This window comes from Heliangelus exortis, chromosome 4 (genome assembly GCF_036169615.1).
Source record: "Heliangelus exortis chromosome 4, bHelExo1.hap1, whole genome shotgun sequence".
NCBI classification, from domain to species: Eukaryota; Metazoa; Chordata; class Aves; order Apodiformes; family Trochilidae; genus Heliangelus; species Heliangelus exortis.
The window spans coordinates 947,249-969,171 of NC_092425.1; the positions used below are offsets into that span (position 1 = coordinate 947,249).

Sequence of the window (21,923 nt, forward strand, 5' to 3'; positions counted from 1 at the left end):
ATGGAACTGAGCTGCTAATGAACAGCAGCACTTGGGACCCAAACCCTCCAGAATCAGGGTTTTAGTGCTCCAAGGCACCGTTAGAAACATCACTGCCCAGGGCCAACACTTCCCAGGCTATTTTCTCCCTGTGCATACAGCCCTGCCCTTCCCACCCTGCTGTGCTGCTCAGATGGGTTTGCACAGCATCTGAAGGTATTCTGATGCCTCAGCAAAGAATGAACACTTACTAAAAGCTGAGCTGAAACTGCAGCAAGAGCCTCCATGCTCAGGGTTTTTGCCATCTCAGGAAACAGCCCAAGGCCAGGACCATGAGCATGGGGTTTATTTGCTACTCTGGCACAGCCTGGCAAAAGTCAGGGACCCCACCTGATGAGGAGTTGGGAAGATTGAAGGCCTTGAGCACAGTAAAGCAGCACAATCTAAACAGGCATCCAGGAGAAATTTCTTGCTTGTTTTGTGTTTTCAAAGAAAACCAAATAACCAACAAAAATGTCTATCATAAACCAGTCCGGATTTGCTGCCATGCTGCAACACCTTTGGAATCTGCTGGGTGCTGCTAGTGGTGTTTATTCTCTGAAGATATGCTTACCTTCTTGAGTTGAAATCACTTCTACTCTTGGAAGGCAAGAATTGTGAAGTTTCCTCTTTAAAACAGGCTGTCATCTGCTATTTTTTTGGGGCACATGTTGCTGGACTTTCTCATATATACATTCCTCTCTACATATATGCAGTCAATATAGATGTTTATACAAACATGCCAAATGTTGCACATCAAAGACATGCATATATTTAAACCATCATACTGTATGCAGTCTATTTTGGCAATAGCCATCTGGAGGAGGAAAGAAGCAGAGAATAAAATACTTAAAGTAACCAAACTAGATTTTGTACACTTTTGTCAATCTACAGGAAGCAAATTTACCTGTGACTCTCTGCTCTGCAAAGCAAATTAACCACTACTGCAATAACTTTATCATACAGAGGCACTCAGGCTACACTGCATGGCAACCAAATTTAGCAGGAGACCATCTTTGCTTTTCAGCTTATTTTTAACTGCAGCAGAAGGTAGGACAGCCACACTTTATCACTGGTACAAAGGATCAGCAAACCTCCAATCTGCAAATCTCAGGCTCTCAAAACTTTTGACTTTCCTGTATGGTCCAAACATCCATTTTGTTCTAGCCAAGTCCTCCCCCAGACCCAGTCTGGGCAACCAAGAGCTGACGATGGCTCCTGTCACAGCACAGGGATGTCAGAACCCTTCAGAGCCTTCCCCAGGCCCCTCAGTGCCAAGGAAGCACTCCAGCCATTCCTGCTGCCAATGCTGAGCATCTCTTTAAATTAGCACCACAGCCACTGCAGCTTTTATTTCTGTTCTGGATGAGAAACACTGGACTGTGACCAAAGCCCTATCTGTCCTACAGATTTCCTCCTTCCTCTAAGACACTTAATAAAATTTGCAATATTCAAAAAGTGATGGGCTCTTGATTTCGCATTCTTCTTTCACAGCTGCCTCGCTCCTGCTGAAACACTGGCACTGAAATTATGCAGGGAAACTCTGCTGAGAATGTTGTTCTTCGTGGGAGAAGAAAAAAATGCCTGACATGCCCAGAATTCAAATCAGAACCCAGAAGGGTCCCGAGCCCTTGTATGTGTGTTATCAATATGGTACACGTTGGAAAACCACGTGGTCCTTGCCAAACTTGAGGGTGTCCCCCTGGGACTAAGGGGATTAAGATGTAACCTTGGGTCAAAAGAGGTTACACAATCAGGATTTCCCATACCAACAGTGAGGAAATTAAATTCATTGTGGAGATGCTCGGCTGCTGAAATGCAAGGGAACAGTGAAAGAAACTAACATGATTAAAAGCCATGAATTAATTCTGTTGCACAGAAGAGCCTCAAAACACAGATTTGGCAGGAATTCTCCTCAAACTCATTTATTCACCCATTTTAGCGGCCATGCTCTACTTAGTGAATTATTCCTGATAATTGAAGCAGACATGTAAGGCAGCACCCAGTTCCCACATATTTTAATGCAGTCTCAAAAATCAGTTTTTTAACTATGGACCGATTTCTGCATATTTGCATATCTCTGTACATCTCCAAAGAAGACAGCTGAAAAAAGGAATTATTTGGTTTTCATCTCTTAATGATGCTTTTTCCCCCTCAGTGCATTAATTTGGCAGCTAAAAGTTTCTGCTCTCACTGAATGGTGAGACAACAGTGGCTCTTGGAGCCCCAGTTCTTGGCACCACCTCACTCCTACTTTATGCTTGAGGCTACTTCCCCTCTGCTGATGCTCAATTTGAATAAGCTCTGACTGAAAACCCTATCAGAACTGCACTAAGTTCATCTTATTCAGCCACATGAATTCAAAAACTCAGAGCTTGATGTCAGGCAGGCTGGTTGTAAACTGGGATCCTTCAGATCCAAATTAGATCACGAGCAAAATAATTAAAAGGCACGAGAGCCACTTGAGAGGGAAATTCCCTTTCCAAAAGAAATTTGGGACACTGGGAACCCAATACTCCTGCCAGTTCAATGGGAGTCAGACTCCTAACTGCATTGGGTGCTTTCATCTGGTTTAAACCCTTGAAAGTTGACTTCCACGGACCTGGGTGAGATGACTCCCGGGTGCTTTGGCTGCCCAGACACAATTCAGGCCACAAAAAGTGTAGTCTGAGGAGATCTGGAATGTTCTACCTCTGTGCTGTCTTCAGACAGCCTCAGACAGCTCCTGTCACATGCATGGCATTACACAAGCCCAAAAGTGTTTTCTGGATGGCAGCTTGACAGGACAGGCATTAGCCTGGGCAATTTGGTGCCTAAATTTAACTCTTTTCACACGAGTGCCATAAACTGAAATGGGTTTTGCAGAGCTCAGTCTAACTGACTGCACTGAAGGGGCTCTGTATTCTTTGTGTGTAGGTGTAGCTAAGGGGGTTGGGTTTTTTAAAGGTGTCTCAGACATTAGATGCCCATGTTCAGCTACTGGCAGTTCAAAAGGGTGCCAAGGAGCATTTCTGGTTTTGAGGGATCCTAACCAGGATTCATCCCCAGCTCCCCCATATACCAAGAGTAATGATTACTCATTTACCTTTGTACATGCAATTCTCCACTACCCCTGGGAAAACCACTGGAGCTACCAACTTGAGTCACACCTCCAGCCCACAAACTCCCCTGACAGGACTGCAGTACTCTGATGGGCACGAACCAAACCTGCACCAAGCACTCTATTTTTTCCAGAACTAACCCTGCTCCCTCCAACCTAATGGTTGCTTTTTACTCACCATAACTGTTAATAGCAGCATTGAGGACCAAATTTTACTTTTCACCAGTGCTAGCTAGGCACCAGGGTAAGCACTTAAGTGGAACAATCTGTTCCAGGTGACCAGGAGAGCCAATAATTTATCAGGAACAGAAGAGGTGCTTTAGGGAAGGATATAATCATATTTGTGTGGTTTCTAATACTCTTGAGGCAAAGGGGGCATTCTGCATTATTCAAAGCCACTTGGGGAAAGCAAGAGAGGAAGCAGGCTTTCCAAAGAGAAATGGCCTCAGACTCTCAAAGCTATCACAAACAATACTTTTCTTCCTTTTAAGCCCTTTTGGGCTCCTCCGTTTGAGTAAGATTCATGAGGCCAGTGGAAAGTGTAAATAATAATAATAAAAATCACATTTTGCCTGTATATTGAAGGAGATGCAGCCTGAACTGGAAAGCTTGCACTGCTCATCTTGTCTCAAATGTGGCAATGCAGAATTAGAGGGCATCGAGGGAAAAACGATGAGAAATTTCACACATATAACAAAACCTCAAAACAACTCCCATAAGGAGAAATTTTTGGAAGAGTGTAAGTTAGAAGCAATATGACAAATGCATACAAGCTAATGGACAGAAATGGAAAAGGTACCTTGGATGCCTTTCTCTTCAGAGTTTGAGGAGGGATGATAATGAAATTAAAACCTGACAAAAAGCAATCGTTTTTCACACAATAAGCTATTATCCTGGAGTTAATGCTCCTGGAAGTCATCATTACCAGGGACCTGATGAGATTTAGAAAGGATTTGGCCATTTATATGGACAGCAAAAATAGCCAGCAATTGCAGTTAATGCTAGAAAGGAAAATCTAGAAAGGATATAAAAAGGTTAGGCGCTGGGGTGAAAGCCCATCCCTAGCTATGAGGAACCAGGATGAAAAAAGGCAGGGGGGTGGCAGAGACAGTCCCTGCCCACCATGGGATCTGTGTCCTGCCCTGAGGTGGGCAAGAGAGGGCAGAGGAACAGAACAGGTGTCTGGGGAAACCCTGTTCCCATTGTGGGATGATTCCTTCTGGCCAGCTCCAAATCCTCTCTTCTTGCCTGCCGTCAGTTTTATAGTTTTCTGCATTTCTCTCGCCCATAACTCTACCTCCCATTCCTCACAGCATCTCTGCAATAAAGTTTTCCTTCTCTGTCACTGGTCCTACCCTGGGTAAAGGCACAAAATATACTGCCTCCTACAAACTGCAACTCTCAGTAACAGACTAAACACTGAGGCTGTAATTCAGTCCAGAGGCTCTACTACTGCCCATAAACCACTTGCTGTCTCCCAGCCTACACTGTCAGCAGGACTCTGGCTGAATTAAAGCTTCTACTGTATATTACTGGCACCAATATATTATCTTATGCATAATGCATAGAAGATGGCTCTAATAATAAATTCCATATCCTGCTCTTCCTTTACATCACAGATGTGGCACAATATCTCTTATGCAGTCTGCTTACTGCTACATAAAACCCTCCTACTGAATCAGAATGGCAGCAAAACCTTTTCATGGGTCACTACTCCCAATAACAGCCATTTGTTCCCTCTTTCCCCCAAACGGGTTGGAATAAACTCCGGTTCATGCCAGCAACAAAGCTCACATTTAAATTTAAGGCCTATGTTAACTGATGGTCTGGGAACATTGCCTGTGTCACTCCATAATTCTGACAGTGGCAAGCAAATGATTTGTGCTTTTTGTGTCTGCTCAGGGTGTCAGCAGATAGCTGTGCTGGGGATGCCAGCCTCACAGAGCATTCCCAGCCCTGCAGAGAAGGACAGCAAAGCCAGGCCAGCACACAGACAGTGAGGGGGTGGTATAACCCAACACTGCTTTTTGTACTGCTTAGAAGAGAATCCGGAGTTCAAGCTCCAGACAATGCGGTCAAAAACGTGCTGAATGAAACTTTGAAATATCCTGGAGAAATGGCAAGCTCCTGTGTATTAACCCAGTTTGGACCTCAGGCACAGACTAACTGAGGTCTTTTGTACAAGAAGAAAGAAAAAGCCAAAAGAAACTGATATAGATGCATTACTTCAAAGTCATCTTACCTCACAGCCCTAAAGCCCTGATTTCCAGCCAGAATACTAACTGGAGAAGGAGCATGCCTGTATCTTTCTACTCAAGCCAAAATTATTTATTTGTTATCTTACACCAGTACAAGTGCATTTAGCCTGAATAAATCTTATACACTAACCTGCAACGCTCTAAATCAACGTAAGCCTCATGACAAAAAGACAAAGCATCTGAAGACCAAGCCCTGTGATGGCCTTGTCAGGCTGTCACACCAGGCAGACTGAGCAGAAGCATCTCTGATGCTCATCACTTCAGCAATTCAGGTAACGGGCAAGAGGTGCCATGGGTTCTTCAGGCACCTTGGACAATGCTTTTCACAGTCCAAAACCTTTTCCAACAAAAGCAAAGAACAGTGCCCCGTGCCCTAGAGATGCATTGTCTCTGATTGCACCTCTTGTGGTAACACAAAGGCTTCCTGTGTGTTTGCACCCAGCTCCTGCAACGTGATAGGAAACGCAGGACTCTTTTCTACCAGTGGACACCACTGTCAGCAGCATCTCCATCTTTGCTTAACACTTGCTCCCTGAGTAGAAATTAGTAGCTGTCATTCTCAAATGTTCATAAAACCCCCCCCCCAAAGAGATGACAGGAGCATTTTTCACATAGGTCTTCTCCCCCTGGCAAAAGCTACACGTGGCATGCTGCCAAGGGCTGGCAGGTCTCTTCCCCCTGACAGGCTGGAGCTGACCACTTCCACACTAGTAAAGTAATGGATGGGGTAATAAACCTGCATGGTGTTCAGCACATCATGTGTTCAGCACTTCTGAGGACACCTTGGGATGTGATTTTTCCAAGAGATCATCTCATGTCTTCACTTTGCCAGTGAGCAAAAAATTAGTGAGGGGAAAAAAAATGAAATTCAAATTGCTCTTTCCTGAGCCCGTTTTAGTTTACTGGCTATGATCAATTCCTCATCTTCTTCCAGCCTGCAGACTTCACAGAGGCCTTTCCCTTTGGCCACAGAGGCCACCAGCTTCACACAGCTTTCTCAGCTCAGGCCTGGATCTTCTCCAGAGCACTGGAGTCACCTGCTAACAGCAGCCAAGCCTTAGCAGCCAGGGCACAACACAACTGTCTTCTTATTTATTTATTTTAAGTGGGGTGGTTTACAGCTTGCCACAGCTACCAATTAGTACCTGGGGAAGCCTAAAGCAATTTTTTTTTTGATCTACAGAGCCTTCCACAGCTTGGAACCTAATTACCTTCAGAAACTACTGCCTCCTCCTCATCTGTTACCATGGCAGCTACAATCAGCTGAGATGCTCAGGCTGACACCCACTGATTTACTAAGGGACCAGGGCAATTCCAGGGTGCTACCACTTTCAGAATTTACTCCTCTGTTGTGGTCTGATAGCATTTTCAGGAAAGGAAGAGATAGGATAAATTAAGACTGTAGAGGCTGGGAAATAGCAACCTTTTTTTAAAGTGATTCAACAGCTCAATGCACACTGCTCCACTAGCACTTACTGGGTTGTTGGGGTTTTCTATTTCCTTCCTGTCTCAGAAATAGTCTGTGTGCCCTTGTCCCAGGGTCAAGGTGCAGATAAGATTTTGCTTAATTTTAAAATATCTTTCCTCAGGGTGAGAAAACAGATTGTTTAACCGAGTGTGGAGGCTCATTTTCTACCCTTTAAAATTGCAGTCCAGGGAACACGAGCTCCAGTATTCCCTGTTCATTTCTACTGGCTGCAGAAACTGCTGCTTAACTGAAACATGAGTATTTTTCCATATTTATGCTTTTCATGTGGTGATCTCAAAGTGCCAGACTTATGATTCACAGAAAGAGAAAATCCTAGCTTTCCACTGCAGCATCTCAGTCCTTCAGAAATGCACTTCCCATGCCATCTGTGTGATAACAAATTTAGAAAAATGAGTAGTATCTTGGCAGTCTTCACAAAATGCACTCAGGATGCAGAGGAAGGCAGAGGGGGGTTCCTACCAAATGGGGAACCCAGTATCAGAGTCAGAGGTGATGACAGCATCCAAGCAGGGGGCTCCTTCCTGAGGAATATGCCATTAATTTTAGAGAGCCTGAGGCCACTGTGCTGCAGTTCAGCTGAAGTCTGACCATTCAGTTCTACTGACAGCCCTGCCATCAGAGAGCACAAAGCTCTGCAGCTCTCCTTGCCCAGCACATCCTCCCCTCATGCCACAGGACAAGCTAAGCAACATAACAGGCTCTAGAAGAACATCCCAAAATTGGCAGGCTCGAAACCAGTGGCCACTTTATGAAGGATTAATGTGAATTACCCTACCTGTAAAGCACAGAGAACCCTTCCTCTTTATTTCCCAATGCACGAGTGGGTCACTGGCATCTGACAAGGGTGTGCAGGGTCAGAGGTGCTGATCACATCAACAACAGCACCCCAGGAGATGCACAATCATTACAGTGAAAATGGCAAACATTTCAGAAGCCTGCACATTTCAGATCATCAAACAGAAACCAAAACACAGCCCTAAAGCAGATGAAAAATCTTTTGCAGTGTACTCCAAGCTGGTTCATACAAATTCTTTCTTACCCACCCTGTGCAAAGTGCCTGCCGTTCATCCTTCTGATTACTGGGAGAGCTGCAAGTGTCCTCCCTCCTTATGTAAAAGGATCAGGCCCTCTGATGAAACTAGAAAGAAATCTGAGAGCAGCAAGCAGCTGACAGCAGTCGTACACTTTGAATTGTGCTCTCTTTCTTTTTTTTTTAGACTCTGGGTCTTGACCTGCAGGCTTCATCAGTGATGCCAACACTGAAACCACAAGGACAAACTGTGCAGATGAGACTCAAACCTAGAGGAAACTATCTCAGCTAAGCAACTGCAGTCCAGCATGGCATCTAGGGCTTCCCAGCTCTGCCTCCCATGGAGCTACTAGAAACTCTCCATCTGCTCAGCCAGTGGAGGAGCCTGGCAGAGCTGCAGCACCCACCTGCCAGGTCCTGACCCCAACCAGGGCCCTTTGCTGGAGGGCAGAGGCTGCAGCAGAGCAGAGGGTACACGTCTCACTGCACTCTGCAGGCTACACGTCCTCCAGCTTCTCTGTCCTGGAAGCAGCAGGAGGGGTCTGGGCAAGAGGTCTTGCCTGTGGGACACAAAATGGGTCCAGTGGTCCCTTCAGGAAGAAAAGAAGAGAGAGCTGAGCTATTTTCAGCCCTCACAGACAAGCCAGAAGTGGCAACAGCAGCACAGGAGCTCTGCAATGCTCTACTGTTGCAAAAGGCAAAAGCTGCCCCCTTGGCAAACTGAGCCCTCTAACTTGCCAAGAGATATGAGAGAGCTCCACAGTAAGAGCTTTCTACCATCCAAATTTTGAAAAGGCAGAAGAATTCTGCTTTGATTTGGGGAACAGCTGCTGAGATGTGAACATTCTTCCCTGGCTCCTCTTTCACGCCTGCTGGTTTTGTCTTATTATTCCATCCCCCCTTTCCTTTCTCCAGCCTGTGAGCAGCAGATGCTGGTGGGGGTAGGCAAGAATCCCTCTACTCCTGATATCTGGAAAGCAAAAGGAAAGCCTTGATCTTGGCTTGAAGGCAAAAAATGCAATTGTTCTGTGGATGTGTGCTTGCATAACAGCTTTGCTGCTTGGACTTTCCCCCCATTCCAACGTTCAAGGTTAAAGCCTATAGGAAAGGAGAAGAAGCTGAGTAAAACCAGACTGGCTTAAATTAAAGTTAAATGCAGTAGGTGGTACTGATAGCACACAGGTCTGTCAACAAGCATGCAAAACCTGACCACCCATCTTCCTTCCATTGGTTTCAACCAGGGAAGTACCTGGGAAGAAAACATTCAGAAAAACATTCCAGCAAACATCTAACTGTGTGCCTTAAAGCAAACGTGCACTGGCATATCTGTCTGAGGCAAGGAGGAGGCAAGCAAATGTTTCATTCCCTTGTCCGTGATGCAGCCTGAGATTCCTGAGGCACTTTGATGAGATAAGCACCTCCCACTGACTTGTAGTCACACCACCAGCACACAAGTCCCATACAGATTTTGTCTTTCTGAGCAGGGCATTTTCTTTGGTGGAGAGCATTCCATGAGGAATCCAAGGGAACACACTAAAATCTAGTTTTTTTCCTTTCGGGTGCTTTTTAATAGACTAAACAGCAGTGTTAACACTGCAAAAACAAAGGCATCTCTTACGGGACTAGGATGCTGCTTTTTCTCTCCTGTTTGCAGAGAACCCTGGCTGTTTGCATGGATGGTATGTTCATTTTGTGGCACAGCTGCTCAAGCTAGGGCACAGCAAAGTCTCCCATGGCACACTGCACACAGTTACAATGGGCATGGTTAGAGTTTGTCACAGCCCTCAAAAAGGTGTTTCTTCAAAGCAGACATGGCATCAAATACATTTTTTCTCTAATGTATCAGAAAAACTTCAGTCCATACTGCACCCTTTCTGAGCTTTTAAGGGTAGCTGCTTCTTGAATGCTTGAAGAAAAAGCTGGCAAGTTAAAAACCAAGAGATTTAATTTCCAATAAAATAGCTCCCATGAGCTGGCAAAATGCTCTTTACTTAGAGCAGTACTCTGAAGATTTTTAGAGATTTTCAGGGCAACGCTTGCAGTAAGAACTCCTTGTGTTCCCTCTGCTCAGGGGGCTCCACAAACACACCATCAGATTTATGCCTTTCCCTTTCCAAATAACCCCATTTAGTTGTCTGCTGAATTAATATAAATAAACATACAGAAAAAGGAGCATGCTAGCTCAATTCTGGGGGGAGGAGGGATGGGTGTGCTGGGGGTGCAGTTGCTAATACCTGCCATAAATCCCACTTGCAGCCTAAGCAGCTCCACATACTACATGTCTGTCTCACACGTACTTCTCTTCTTGCCTTTCTTTCTCCCCCTCCCCACAGCCCATGCCATCACGTGTCTTAAGTCAGCTCTAGAGCACTGCTGATTAAAAACTGTCACCAGTTTTCAAAAAAACCACCCAACATTTAGTTTGAAACCTAAGAGGGGACTTATCAATGTGGTAATTAACCAGTAAACAATAAGCATGCACTGCACATCCCATTTTTCTTTCCATGTGCAGACAGCTTTGATTACCATGCAGGTAATCTGCATGCCACAAGGATCTTCAGTCTCCAGTAGCTGCTACACTACCCCATAGCATAACCAAAGAAAAGCTCATTAGATTAAAGCCTGCAGTCCTCTGCAAAACCACCCAAATACTGCTCAATTCAATAACTTGCAGGCAGAGGCTTTCAGAGGAAAATGCCACAGTTAGTGCCACAACTATAAGCTTTCACTATTTTCCTTTTAAACTTCTTTTTTCAGAGGCTGAGCTCTAAGGCACACTCAGAACTGTGAGCTGGCAGACTGCTTTGCACCTTTAGAACACATTTCATTTTAATGCTTTTAGTTTTAAAATGTTTCATAGAATCACAGAATGGTTTGGGGTGGAAGGGACCTTAAAGCTCATCCAGTTCCAACCCCCTGCATGGGCAGGGACACCTCCCACCAGCCCAGGTTGCTCCAAGCCCCATCCAATCTGGCCTAGAAGACTCCACTACACATATATAAAAATATTAACACTTTGTAATGGCCCACCAAGGGGATGCCATGGCTTTATTCTGCCAATATGCAGAGGATTAAGGGTGTCTGTTTGAAGCCAGCAGCAACCTGAACAGGAGAATTACAGTAATTCCACTAAAAACCACACCAAGTTCACCTTGTTACCCTTTCTGTTTGTCTTGAATATCCAAGTGGCACAATCCTACAAACAGGACTTGAGCCAGCTGTGTGAGAAGGTTCAACTTAAAGAATGGGCTTAAGGAAGTGAAAAGGACACTTTTCATGAGACCTCTCAGCATTTTGAGATCCAAATGCTCAATGTGGAGTAATTCTAAAGAGAGTTCAAGAACAGCTGCTAGCATGTCAGGCACAGATGCAACTCCCACTTCCTTTTCTGTACCTCACACAACTCCATTCTCAGTGCAAACTGTCTGACAGCAATCAGCACCAAGATCCTGCACTGAAACCTTGCACTGCCTTAGCCACTGAGTCACCACACAGACTTCCTTATGACTTCAATAAACAACACTTTGCCTATGTCGATGCCATTATTAATACCCTGAAACATTAATTTCTATTATTGCTTAATTAACACCCATATGTACTGAATAATTATCCATGTGCCATTATTAGGAGATATAGTCTGAATGCAATTACGTGTTAAGAGCTGTGAGTAACAAATCCTTCCCCCAGCAGAAAATACAATGAAAAAAAAAGCAGCAACAGTTAAAGGCTTTCCATAACCAGGCTTCCTCTAGGTTGGAATAAAGAAATGCGAGTGGGAGTCCTTGGCTGGGAATTCAGAACCCCCCAAAACTAAGCCAGGCAAGACAAGGAACGATGGAGACTTTTCTTTGTACCTTGAAAAACCTGCATGTTATTCTGAACACAAAAGATTGTTTAAAGGAGATTATTGGCTGAGTGTTTGAACATAGCACAGAAAAATGTGAATGTGCATTTCAGAATGACCTCACGTATATGGTCATGAAGAGCCTTGATATTTAGGAATTTCAGGGGTCAGGCTGGGACACAGAGGGTATCGAGATGACTGATTGGTAATACTCACAGAAAATGTTATTTATATTGCATGATGCTAACCCAATTCTGCTAAAGCCAGGGTTTAGCAGTGACAGCTTTGACTCTGTGCACACACACACACAAAGCACCTGCATTTCCACAGGCAAACACACAAACTGGCCTGCACACACCGGATTAAAAGACCAACAGTCAGCAAACAAAGAATATTAAATATGATACCTTTGAGTCATAATCTTATAGGCATCTGGCAGATAACAGCGGATATTCTCCATCTGAGCAGGATCAGAGTCACAGATTTTATCATCAGTCCTCCCGTAGTTGGCACTTTCGATCATGATGACGTCTGTGCCGGGGCAGCGCAGCTCGATGGGGTAACTCTCACAGGACAGCTCCCTGCGGACCACAGCCATGGGCACTGGGGCACGGCTGAAAGCTGCAGGGAAACAAACACAGAACCATTGCTTTTCCAGGCTGAGGCAAGCAGCAAAAGCAGAGTGACGTGGAGCTGCAGCCTGCATCCCCACGCCGTACCCAGACCGTCGAGACACGGTCCCGAGAAACGAGGTCTGATCCCCAGCTTGTTGGCTGCCCAGGGAAACCACTTCTCCTCCACTCAGCCACTTCATTCTCTCATCTCTAAAATCAGCAAATGATCCCTTTTATACAGGGCTTTAGAAATCCCCTCCTGAAAGAGGTAAATAGAAACTATGGCACTGTTATTACTTCCACTTACCAGGTGAAAAGCTCGTTAGCTTTGATATATAAAATTACAGTCCCGTGTTGTACCTGATCAATCAGGGGAAATTTTCTGACAATGAAGCAATCCAAGCACCACAATCCCACCTGCTCGGTGAGATTGCATCTGTCCTGCTGCAGATGTAATAACATCTGCATTGCTCCTGGTCCTTTTCTTGTTCCCTAGAAAACAGGAGCCTAATGGCTTCTGCCGTAGCCTGCAGCTTGCTGGGAGATGGCCCGGGGGTTCTGGCAACTGTCCCCAAGTTTGGGCTTTGTACTGGGCAGTGATGTTTTCCATGGAAAGGCCAGAATATGGGATACCAGGTGATTACAGTTCAGACTCAGTTTTGCATCAGATCTGTCTGGATGTTGAACACTGGCACACACTTGTTAATTCAAAGCACTCTCTGAAATCTGACCTGCTTTAAAAGAAATCCAAGCTACAGTTTGCAAAAAAAAAGAAGCATGCTTTGAGATGCCTTGAAAAAAAATAAAAAGCCCTGAAGTATTAGTAAATAAACTCACATGATAAGAAGCAATAATATTTCCCATCTTTGCAGCTTCTTTGATCCAAAGCAGCTTGACAAACATTAATGTATTAATCCCCTAAATACCCATATGAAGTAGCTGTGCATTATCATTCTCCTCTGAGCCACAGAACGGTTCTGCAGCTTCCAGAGGACCTCATGGGAAATCCACAGTGAAGCCGAGAACCGAATTCTTGTTTTCCAGCTGAGCACACCAGCCATGAGCTGAAACAAAAGCATCCCCTTCCCTTCCTTATTCCATAAGAATGAAAGCTCAATCTACACCAAAAAGGTTTCCAGCTGCAGGGATTACGTGCCCTTCTGGCTCCATTTTGTACTACTTACAACCAGAAAAATCGACACATAAATTAAGCCTGTATCAGGGTGATGGTCAGAGAGCAGTTAGAGAAGGTTTAACCCTCTACCAGATCCCAAGCCCACCCAATACAGAGCATCTTTCAACAACTCACCTCCCCCCCCAGCCCCATTAGAAGAATCACCAAAATACCAGCCTCAAAACCAAAAATCCCACCCAGTGCACTACTGCTTTCTTCCATAAAACTTCTGTATGGTACACACACACACACACACACTGAGTTTGCTTGTGAAAATAAGAGCCTACTGATGTTTTTTGGAATACTCCTTAATTGTGTCAAGCCTGCTTTGGCTGTCTGCCAGGCAGGCAGCAGTACAACTCACTACTCTGACTTCCACGAAGCCTTCCATGAAGCTCGTATTATTGGACAGAGAAACTTTTTCATTTCTGTAAATTTGCAGTGGTTACTCCAACACCAAACCCTTCCTGACGTGCCAGAATGGTGGACTAATTGCCAAACTCCCAAGACAGACTCACATGTAACCTTGAATAGCAGCCTCTACAATCAGCATAGCTTTCTGGTTTGGGTCATGCAGGATGTTCTCTTTCCCCAAGATCTGAGCTCAGATTGCACCATCCATTTGTGCAATGCAGTCTATTCTTATTGCAACCAAGTTCTCCTCTTACAGAAGGAGGGAGACCGGGAGGAGAAGTGTGAACCTCTGGGATGCAATACCTCATTCTTACCCTTGGCTTCATGTCAGTAGACAGCAAGGTGAGTGGAGGAAGGATGAGACGTGCTGTTCAGAGGCAACATTTGATTGAACAGATAAACCAGTCAGAAAGCAGAGTCAGCAAAGCCCAGCAATTTGAGACTGCCCTACAAACACCACCCAGAGGTATGAAATCAGCTTGAAAGGCTCTGTCCCCAGAAGGCTGCAGCAGCCCCTGCTCTGTCAAACACTGGGTGCATGACAGGAGGGGTGAGGTCACTGTGCCTGCATTACCTGTAGCTTTCTCTGGCCTTGTGCTGACTGCTGACGTTGGAGAAGAGCTGTGGGGAGCTCTCTTTTTCTGCCTCTTCTGCATAAAACCTGAGCAGATTGGTGACATGGGAGGCCAAAGGTTTTTAGCAGCTTTTGGCAGAACCCTGAGGCTGAGTGCCCTCCCCCTTCCTGCCCTGTGCTTAGACTAACTGCCAAGAAAATGGCAAAATGAGGTTTACAGTCAATATTTGCTGTTTGGGGTTGTGGTGTGGCCCACTTCGTGGGCAATTTGAATCCTTTTCTCTGTGAGGCTATAGAAACAACAAGGACACTTTATAGAGAACTAGAAATAGCACATTACCTTTTACAGTTCCCACTATACAAAACAAACCTCAAACCTCTGACCTACAGGTTCAGCAGCTACGTTTTTGCTGTTAATCCCTATGCATTTTTTGTGGTAAATATTCTATATTGTCAGTGCAAGCAGACACTAAACTGTGATGGAAAACCCTGCTTAAAATCACAGAGATTAGCTGTCTAATCTTAACTCCTATGTTTTGTTGGAAATAAGACATTAGGACATGCTGGCAGCTCTATGGGTGTAATAAAATGGAAGTTTATCTGAGGGCAAAGATAGCATCCTGATCTCACAGCAGCTCTAAATGCAGTACTTCAGGCTCATGGTGGAGCATCTCACAGTTAATGTGGAAATACAGAGCTTTACCAAAAGCCATGAAACATGTTTCTGTACCAGTTGTGAGAGCACAGTTCTTGTATCTTGGCCCTCTCTCCTGTATATGACCCTTCATGGCACTGCTCTACTAAAATTTCATGTCAAACCCCAAAACCGAACGCCCCTCCCCAAAAATAATAAATAGCTCATGACCTGCTTCTCATTAAGTAACTTCTAGACGGATGCCAACATTTCTAGATGTGACTTTGTTTCCTGGAATTCACCTTTTTGTCTCTCACATAACCACTCAACTGCTGACCATTTGAGGGGCAGCTTTCACTCACCACTGTATCAGGGTGTCAACGTTTATTTCCTGGATGTACAACATCAAAGAAATGTGACACCCCTGACGACTGCAGGAAGAGCTGAGGAGTAGAGAAAGCAATTGAGCATCATGCCATCATCCTCCATCAGATCAGGGGCTCCACGTGGCTTCTGACCTACCCTGATATCTGCAATAAGAACTCCAAAGGGAGATGAGAGGCTGGCTTCTTTACCTCCCTGTAAGCACATTTCTCTGATGTTCCTTCCCTGTATGATAACCTTACTTAAACATTTTTCCTGCTTTTCCTGGGTGGAGCCAACATCTTTTCCTGTTTGGTATGAACTCAATCCATCAGGGCCCACCTGTGAGCCACACAGCACCATTGTTCCAATCCATCAATGCCCTTGTCTCTCCCTTGAGCAGCTCCCCAGCTTTTCAGTCCCTCACTGAGCTCCTCATTTCATCTCTTAACTAAGTGACCTAATTGTTGGCTTGCAGTCAAGAGGGGCTGCTGGCTGCCCGCTACTTTGAGGAACAGGGATCTTTTTCCAGGATTCTGTGTGCAGACAGCCACCAGGCAGCAGAACCTCAAGTTCAGGAATAACTCTCCCTTTCACATTTAAACGTGTGCCACCTTGAGTTTCCTAAATGCAGCCATTTTGTGGGGAATCATCATCCTGTGCTTCTGCGGGGCAAAGCAAGAGCAGAGGGTGAACCAGCAACAGAAAATGAGGATTTTATCTGGGCAATTTATAACTTCTTTGTCTCTGCTAATTTCAGGAGTTGAAAAATTAAATAAGTCATCAAAATCTTGTGCTTCTTCTCTCCCTCACTTTTGACCTCAGAACATAATTGCCTCTTGTCATGCCTGCAGGGCATGAGCTTGTAGTTATCACTGTGTCCTTAATCAAATGCTGAAATAGCCTTTAAATTACCTGTCCTCTTGCTTGCTAGAGACTTGTTGAGCTCCATTACATTTAGAAGCATGATGGTAGAGCAGTACAGTTAAAAGAAAAGCCTGGGATGAAGCTTTTAATTCGATTTTGTATGCAACTTTCCCAGCACAATGATACTCTAGCTCAGAATTTTCAGAGTGAAATGTCAATGTATACTTAAAGGTGGTTAATTAAAATCTGGAAATATAAAGATAATTCTTTTCACGAGCTCTGCATGTGATTTGGTCTGTCCAGTTAAATATCTGCCTTGCTGTTCCCAAAATCAAACTGAATATTCTGGAGGCAGAGGTTTCCCAGTGATCTGGAGACACGTGTCTGCATCTGCCATTTCACAGTACCTCCAGTTCCCACAGTTCACCTTAACTCTGTGGGGAAAAAAAATAGCAGAAAACAATAACAGAAAAATCTTCCCCTCCTTTTATTTTCGAAGGCTACATAGGCATGGGTATGAGAGGCAATCCCTTTCAGTCACTGAGTCCCCAGGCCTCAGGAGTGTCACTCCCTGGAGAGGAGCAGATGCCTGAGTGCTTTTCCAAGCCAAGGCCCCACTTCTGCCCATGAAGTCCCCTGAGCACACGGATCTGCAGCCTGCAAACGGAGCTCAGTGCTTCCCTGGCACCCTTTTCCTCAATGCACATTATACCTGCCCTGTGATCTCAACAAAAACGTTAGCAGCAAACAAAACCTCAGGTTAAAGATAGTGACAACAAACAAATCTCCAGTCTACAGTGCTGCCATTCCCCCGAATTTTGGTTGTTCACAAGATACAATCTGCTTCTGACAAGCTTAAAAAACCTGGGCTGTCAAAAGTTTTCTGAACACTTCTGATCAGTACACAAACATGGAAATACTATTCTCTCTCCCCTGCCTTCTCTACATCCGCTGCCAAGCAACTAAGTAGCAAAGACCTCAGCATATTTTTTTAGGGAGACAGGGTGGAAAAAGCTTTATTTTACTCTTAGCCTGCAGAGGGCTTAAAGGAGAATCCGCCAGTGGATGGCTGGTGGCAAGACATTGCAGCCACCACCTGCAACTCCTGTATCCACCTCCCCCAGGGAGGAAAACCTTGGAAACCTTCACACCATGGCTGGCAAAACCAATCACGTTTCCATAACGGATTTTGACCATAAAAAGTTAAGGAAACTTAAGTGAGACTGTCTCTGGGTAATTCTATATAGGAAATGGCAAAACTGGAAAGTAAAATAAGATCACAGTTCTGACTGGTAACATATATTCTTGAGTGTTTTATCCAGGATAGCTCCTCATAGGCTAAAATATTTCACACAAAATTACACAGAAATAATGATTTAAACTTAAAAAAGGAAACACAGCAAACTAAGAAGTCCATTTCTAGATGACAGAATCACCAACTCTGCAATAATGAGAAAAAGCTACCCTCACTTAAAAATACAATGAAGGCAGCAACGTAGTTAAAAAGAACAAACTACACTTTGGAAACACAACCATGCAGCAATAAAAGCTCAAAAATCTAATTAAACAACTGTGGACCATCAGACTAAGAAAAAATATGCTTGCAAAAATTTTAAAGCAGCAGCAGTATTTTTATAATAGTATGGTGTTATCAAGCATGAAATCAATGCCCTACAAATTTTCAGTGACTGGCTCCAATCTGTATTTGGAAAGAAGCAAGAAGATATATTAATAATTCACAGTGATAAAGAGATGCTTTATCAGATATTAGGAAAGATAACAAACAGCCCATTTTTTGTTCATTCTGCAGATACCTTCTGTCTGGGAGTCTGGTAAAAACAAACCACAACCCTTGCTTGGAACTCCTTTGTTTAACTTGACCTAGGACACTGCCACATTGCTACCAGCAAACCTTAAAAAAAAACCCCAAACATCAACGCTGTAAAAGCAGAGCATAAGTCCAGCTGCACATGGAAAAAAATGCATTAGTTGCTGTTTCTCAGAAAGCAATGTAAATGTGTAATTGTCATCCAAGCTGAACCATTTCTGGAAGTTCAGCAGGAACCTCATCAGTCCAATATCATTCAACACGCTTCTTGATGATCTGGAAGAAAATAAACTCGGAGCTTGCCAAATCTGCAGTCAAGGCAAAAAGTGATGAAATGTGAAGTCATGACATGCTCTTGGTTCCTTCTGCAGCTTGATCTGCAGCCTGTCTGAGCAGATCGTGCCTTAGCACAGACAACTGCAGATCCAGGCAGCACAAGGAGTGCTCATTATGTGAGCCCAGGGTCTCCAGCGCACCCTGGAACAAGGCTCTTCGGTGACTGATAAGAACTGGAATGCTACACGGTGGCTCCAAGGGCAAACATGATCTCTGCAAGTATTAGGAGGTGAATGACAAGCAGGAGTGGAAAGATAAAAATTGTCCTGCTTAGGGTATTAATGAGTCCATTATTGGGACATGTACATCGTGCTATCCAGACCTGAAAACAAGATTGTCAGGAACTTGGAGTTTGTGAAAGGTCTCGAGAAAATTGAGCAGCCAGGAAAGCCAGTTTTACAAGAAGATACCAAAGCTCCTAAATCTGCTTAACTAGCCCAAAAGACCACTGTAGACTGCAGGTATCCACAGAGGGAAGATGTTCCTTGCAGTAGGGAGCTCTTCAGCAGAAAACACCAAACAAGATGCAAGAGCTGGAAGTGGAAGCTGGATAAATTCCAGCTAGATATGAATTTTTAAATGTAATTTATCATGAAACAGTTTACTTAAATATATGAAGTATTCCTTATCAGCTGAAGTATCTAAATCACTATCAAGGACTTTTCTGGAAGCTATGCAGCTCAAAGAGAAGATAGGAGAGCCCAGTTCACAAAGTGCTGGGGGAGATCTCTGTTGTGCAAACAGGCTGGGTTGTTGGTCATAGGAGTCCCTTTGTATTTGAAAGACCTATGAAGATTTCAGAGAAAGAAAACAGGAACACAGAGGGATATTTGGCAGCATGGAACCCAATGGATTTATTATCTTGGAGTAAATAAAAAATCCCAAGCAAACAAAACCAAAGAAACCCACAACCTCAGTCAGCTTTTATGCAGATACCTGCTGCGCTCATCCATGCAAAGAAGGTTTGTATCTTGCCTTGAACAGACAAAAAGTGTTCCAGGACAGCTTCTTTGAACTCCCAGGAAAAAAAGATGGCAAGGAGGAGGAAGGAGATTGCTTAGTGCAGACCAACAGATGGAATTTCAGCCAGAGGCTGCTTTGTTTTCCACAATGAACCACAGCCCGTGTAATCTCACAGAGTTTTTAGTTGCTGCAGTGAGACATTCAGACTGGAACTATAGCATGGGAATTGTTTTCTCAGCCACTCATCATTACAGCAGCCACCTCTTCATTGCACTGGGAAGATGCACTCACCCTGGACTAGCCAGCCAGGTTCAGCTGAGGAGAAGGGATGAAAGGTAGGTATAGCTTTCAGTAGGTTTGTCTGATATGGGGTTGCTGTCTCTGTGTGTAGTTTTTGGTTGTTTTGATTGTTTGTTTTAATTCAGCCTTCCTATATGGTTATCTAATAAATTATTTTTAGTATGCAAAGCCTATTAACTGGTCTCTAGGTGCTAATATGTACATCAAGTCTTTGCAGTGTGCACCCTACAATATTAAACCAACAGCAGAGTCATTTAGGGTCCCGGTACCATGTTAGTGGGATGGGTTGGGGGCATCATTTTCCAAATCCTACTTCCCATCCATGGGGCTGCAAGCATCCCCAGCCCTGGCACGGTGCATCAAGTCCTCTCTGACTGCACAGCAACCTGTGAGAGCTGGGGAGAGTTTCAGAGAGCCAAGAGCACTGCATAGGAGTGGGGTCTCCCTTTTGTTGGCAGCTCCACACCATCAATGTGTACCTGCCACTCAGGCAAAGCAGGGCACAGCACCCCTGTATCATGCTGTGTCACATGAGACACTATAGCACAACACAGAAGGGTGAGCAATTCAATGCTAAGGCTCAAAGCCAAGAAAAACTTGAGCTCCCTGGAAGCCTGGAGCTGCAGTGACTGCCAGATAGATTGCTTATTATTTTGCTCAAGTGCAACATTAAGGTTTCAGCAACACTGGACATCTACTTGTGGCTTCTCAGCACACTTACTTTCCCATAACATTTTGCAATATCAACTGGTGACTTCTATTCATACACATTTTGCCATGTTATTCAAGTTCATCTCCATATTGAAAATGAATGTATTGAAAATTAAGGCAGCTACATATATAAGCACTCTGCTGAAAGACATACTTCATCTTTAAATAGCAGCAATCAATACACACAGTATATAACCTAAACAAATTTCTATTATGAATCCTTAATGGATGTACGCTTTGGTCTTTTTTATTACTAATATAATATTGATTTACAAAATACATTACCACCTTAGGCACTGGGATTTGCTGGAGTCCTTACATCCTGCTTGTAGTTTTAGTTAAAATAGGAGTTGAAAGTCAATAACCTATTTACCATCAGTGTTGTCCTTCTAGAGAGTTAGATATTTTAACGACGATCTGACTCTCACAGGGGAACCATTTGTCTTACAGTGGCATTTGTTAGTCAGCACTATTAATGTAAAATTATCCGTGGGGCCTGCCTGTTTATCTTTCACTCTTTTTTATTGCCAAAACACTTTGGGAGCCACACTTTGGAAGCACACTGGCAGACTAACCCGGCAGATCCCTCGCAGAGCAGAGTTTGTCTGAAATCAAAGCACCTGCCTGGGCTCTTTTGCTCTGAATCAAGGCAGAGTTTGTGTCTCTGTTGCCATTCCCATCAGGGGGCTCCAATTGACTCCTGCAGTTGCCCGGGAGAAAGGGAACCCAGGAGCTGTCTTTGCTAGGAATACTAACACCAGAGGACAGGGAGAAGCCAGCGTGTCAATCAGCCTCTACTACTACCATAAACAGAACACACCAACTGCTCCTCACTGAGGCTCCAGGAGAAGCCCACAATAAGATGGGGTCATCACAACATTGGTGTACAAACCCAACAATGCTTACTAATACAGGCAGAAATGAGGGGGGAAAGGGTTTAGGTTTACAGTTGCTTTGGTGAAAAAATCCCACACTGAGTTTTGCCTTATACAACCACAACAGCAGAGGCATGGTTTGCTGGGATATTATTTATGTCAGAAGCTGAGCACAGAAATGTCAGAGATGCAGCAAGGAAAGCACCAACATTTCTTCAGCAGCTCAATGAGATGACTCTCTTGTCATCTCCAAACGCCAGACAGAGCAAATCCAAAATACTGCTTTTCTGCCTCTAATGCTTGTTAAGAGATGGATGAGAACTGAGCCCCTTGGAGGGAAATGTCTACAAGGAGGAACCCCTGCTTCTCTGCCTTACCATCTTTTTTTTTTTGTAAACTGCTGCATTTGAGGACAAAGGAATAAAATATATACAGAGTAGGAGCACTTTGCCCCCTTTTTGCTGGAGAACAAACATCTGAAATAGACATAACAGTAATCAAAAACACGCCTGAGAAAATAAGAGGCAGGAA

The 21,923-nt window shown here is 44.2% G+C and overlaps 1 protein-coding gene across 14 annotated transcripts in view; it reads right to left on the minus strand.

Annotated features, from left to right (window-relative positions):
• Positions 1-21,923, minus strand: part of ADGRL3 (adhesion G protein-coupled receptor L3) — a 406,353-nt gene that overhangs the window by 214,591 nt on the left and 169,839 nt on the right. For all 14 annotated transcript variants that reach the window (XM_071742547.1, XM_071742549.1, XM_071742548.1 and 11 more), the window contains one exon: positions 12,147-12,360. In XM_071742547.1, the coding sequence (XP_071598648.1) occupies positions 12,147-12,360 (214 nt within the window). The remainder of the gene's footprint in view (positions 1-12,146; positions 12,361-21,923) is intronic.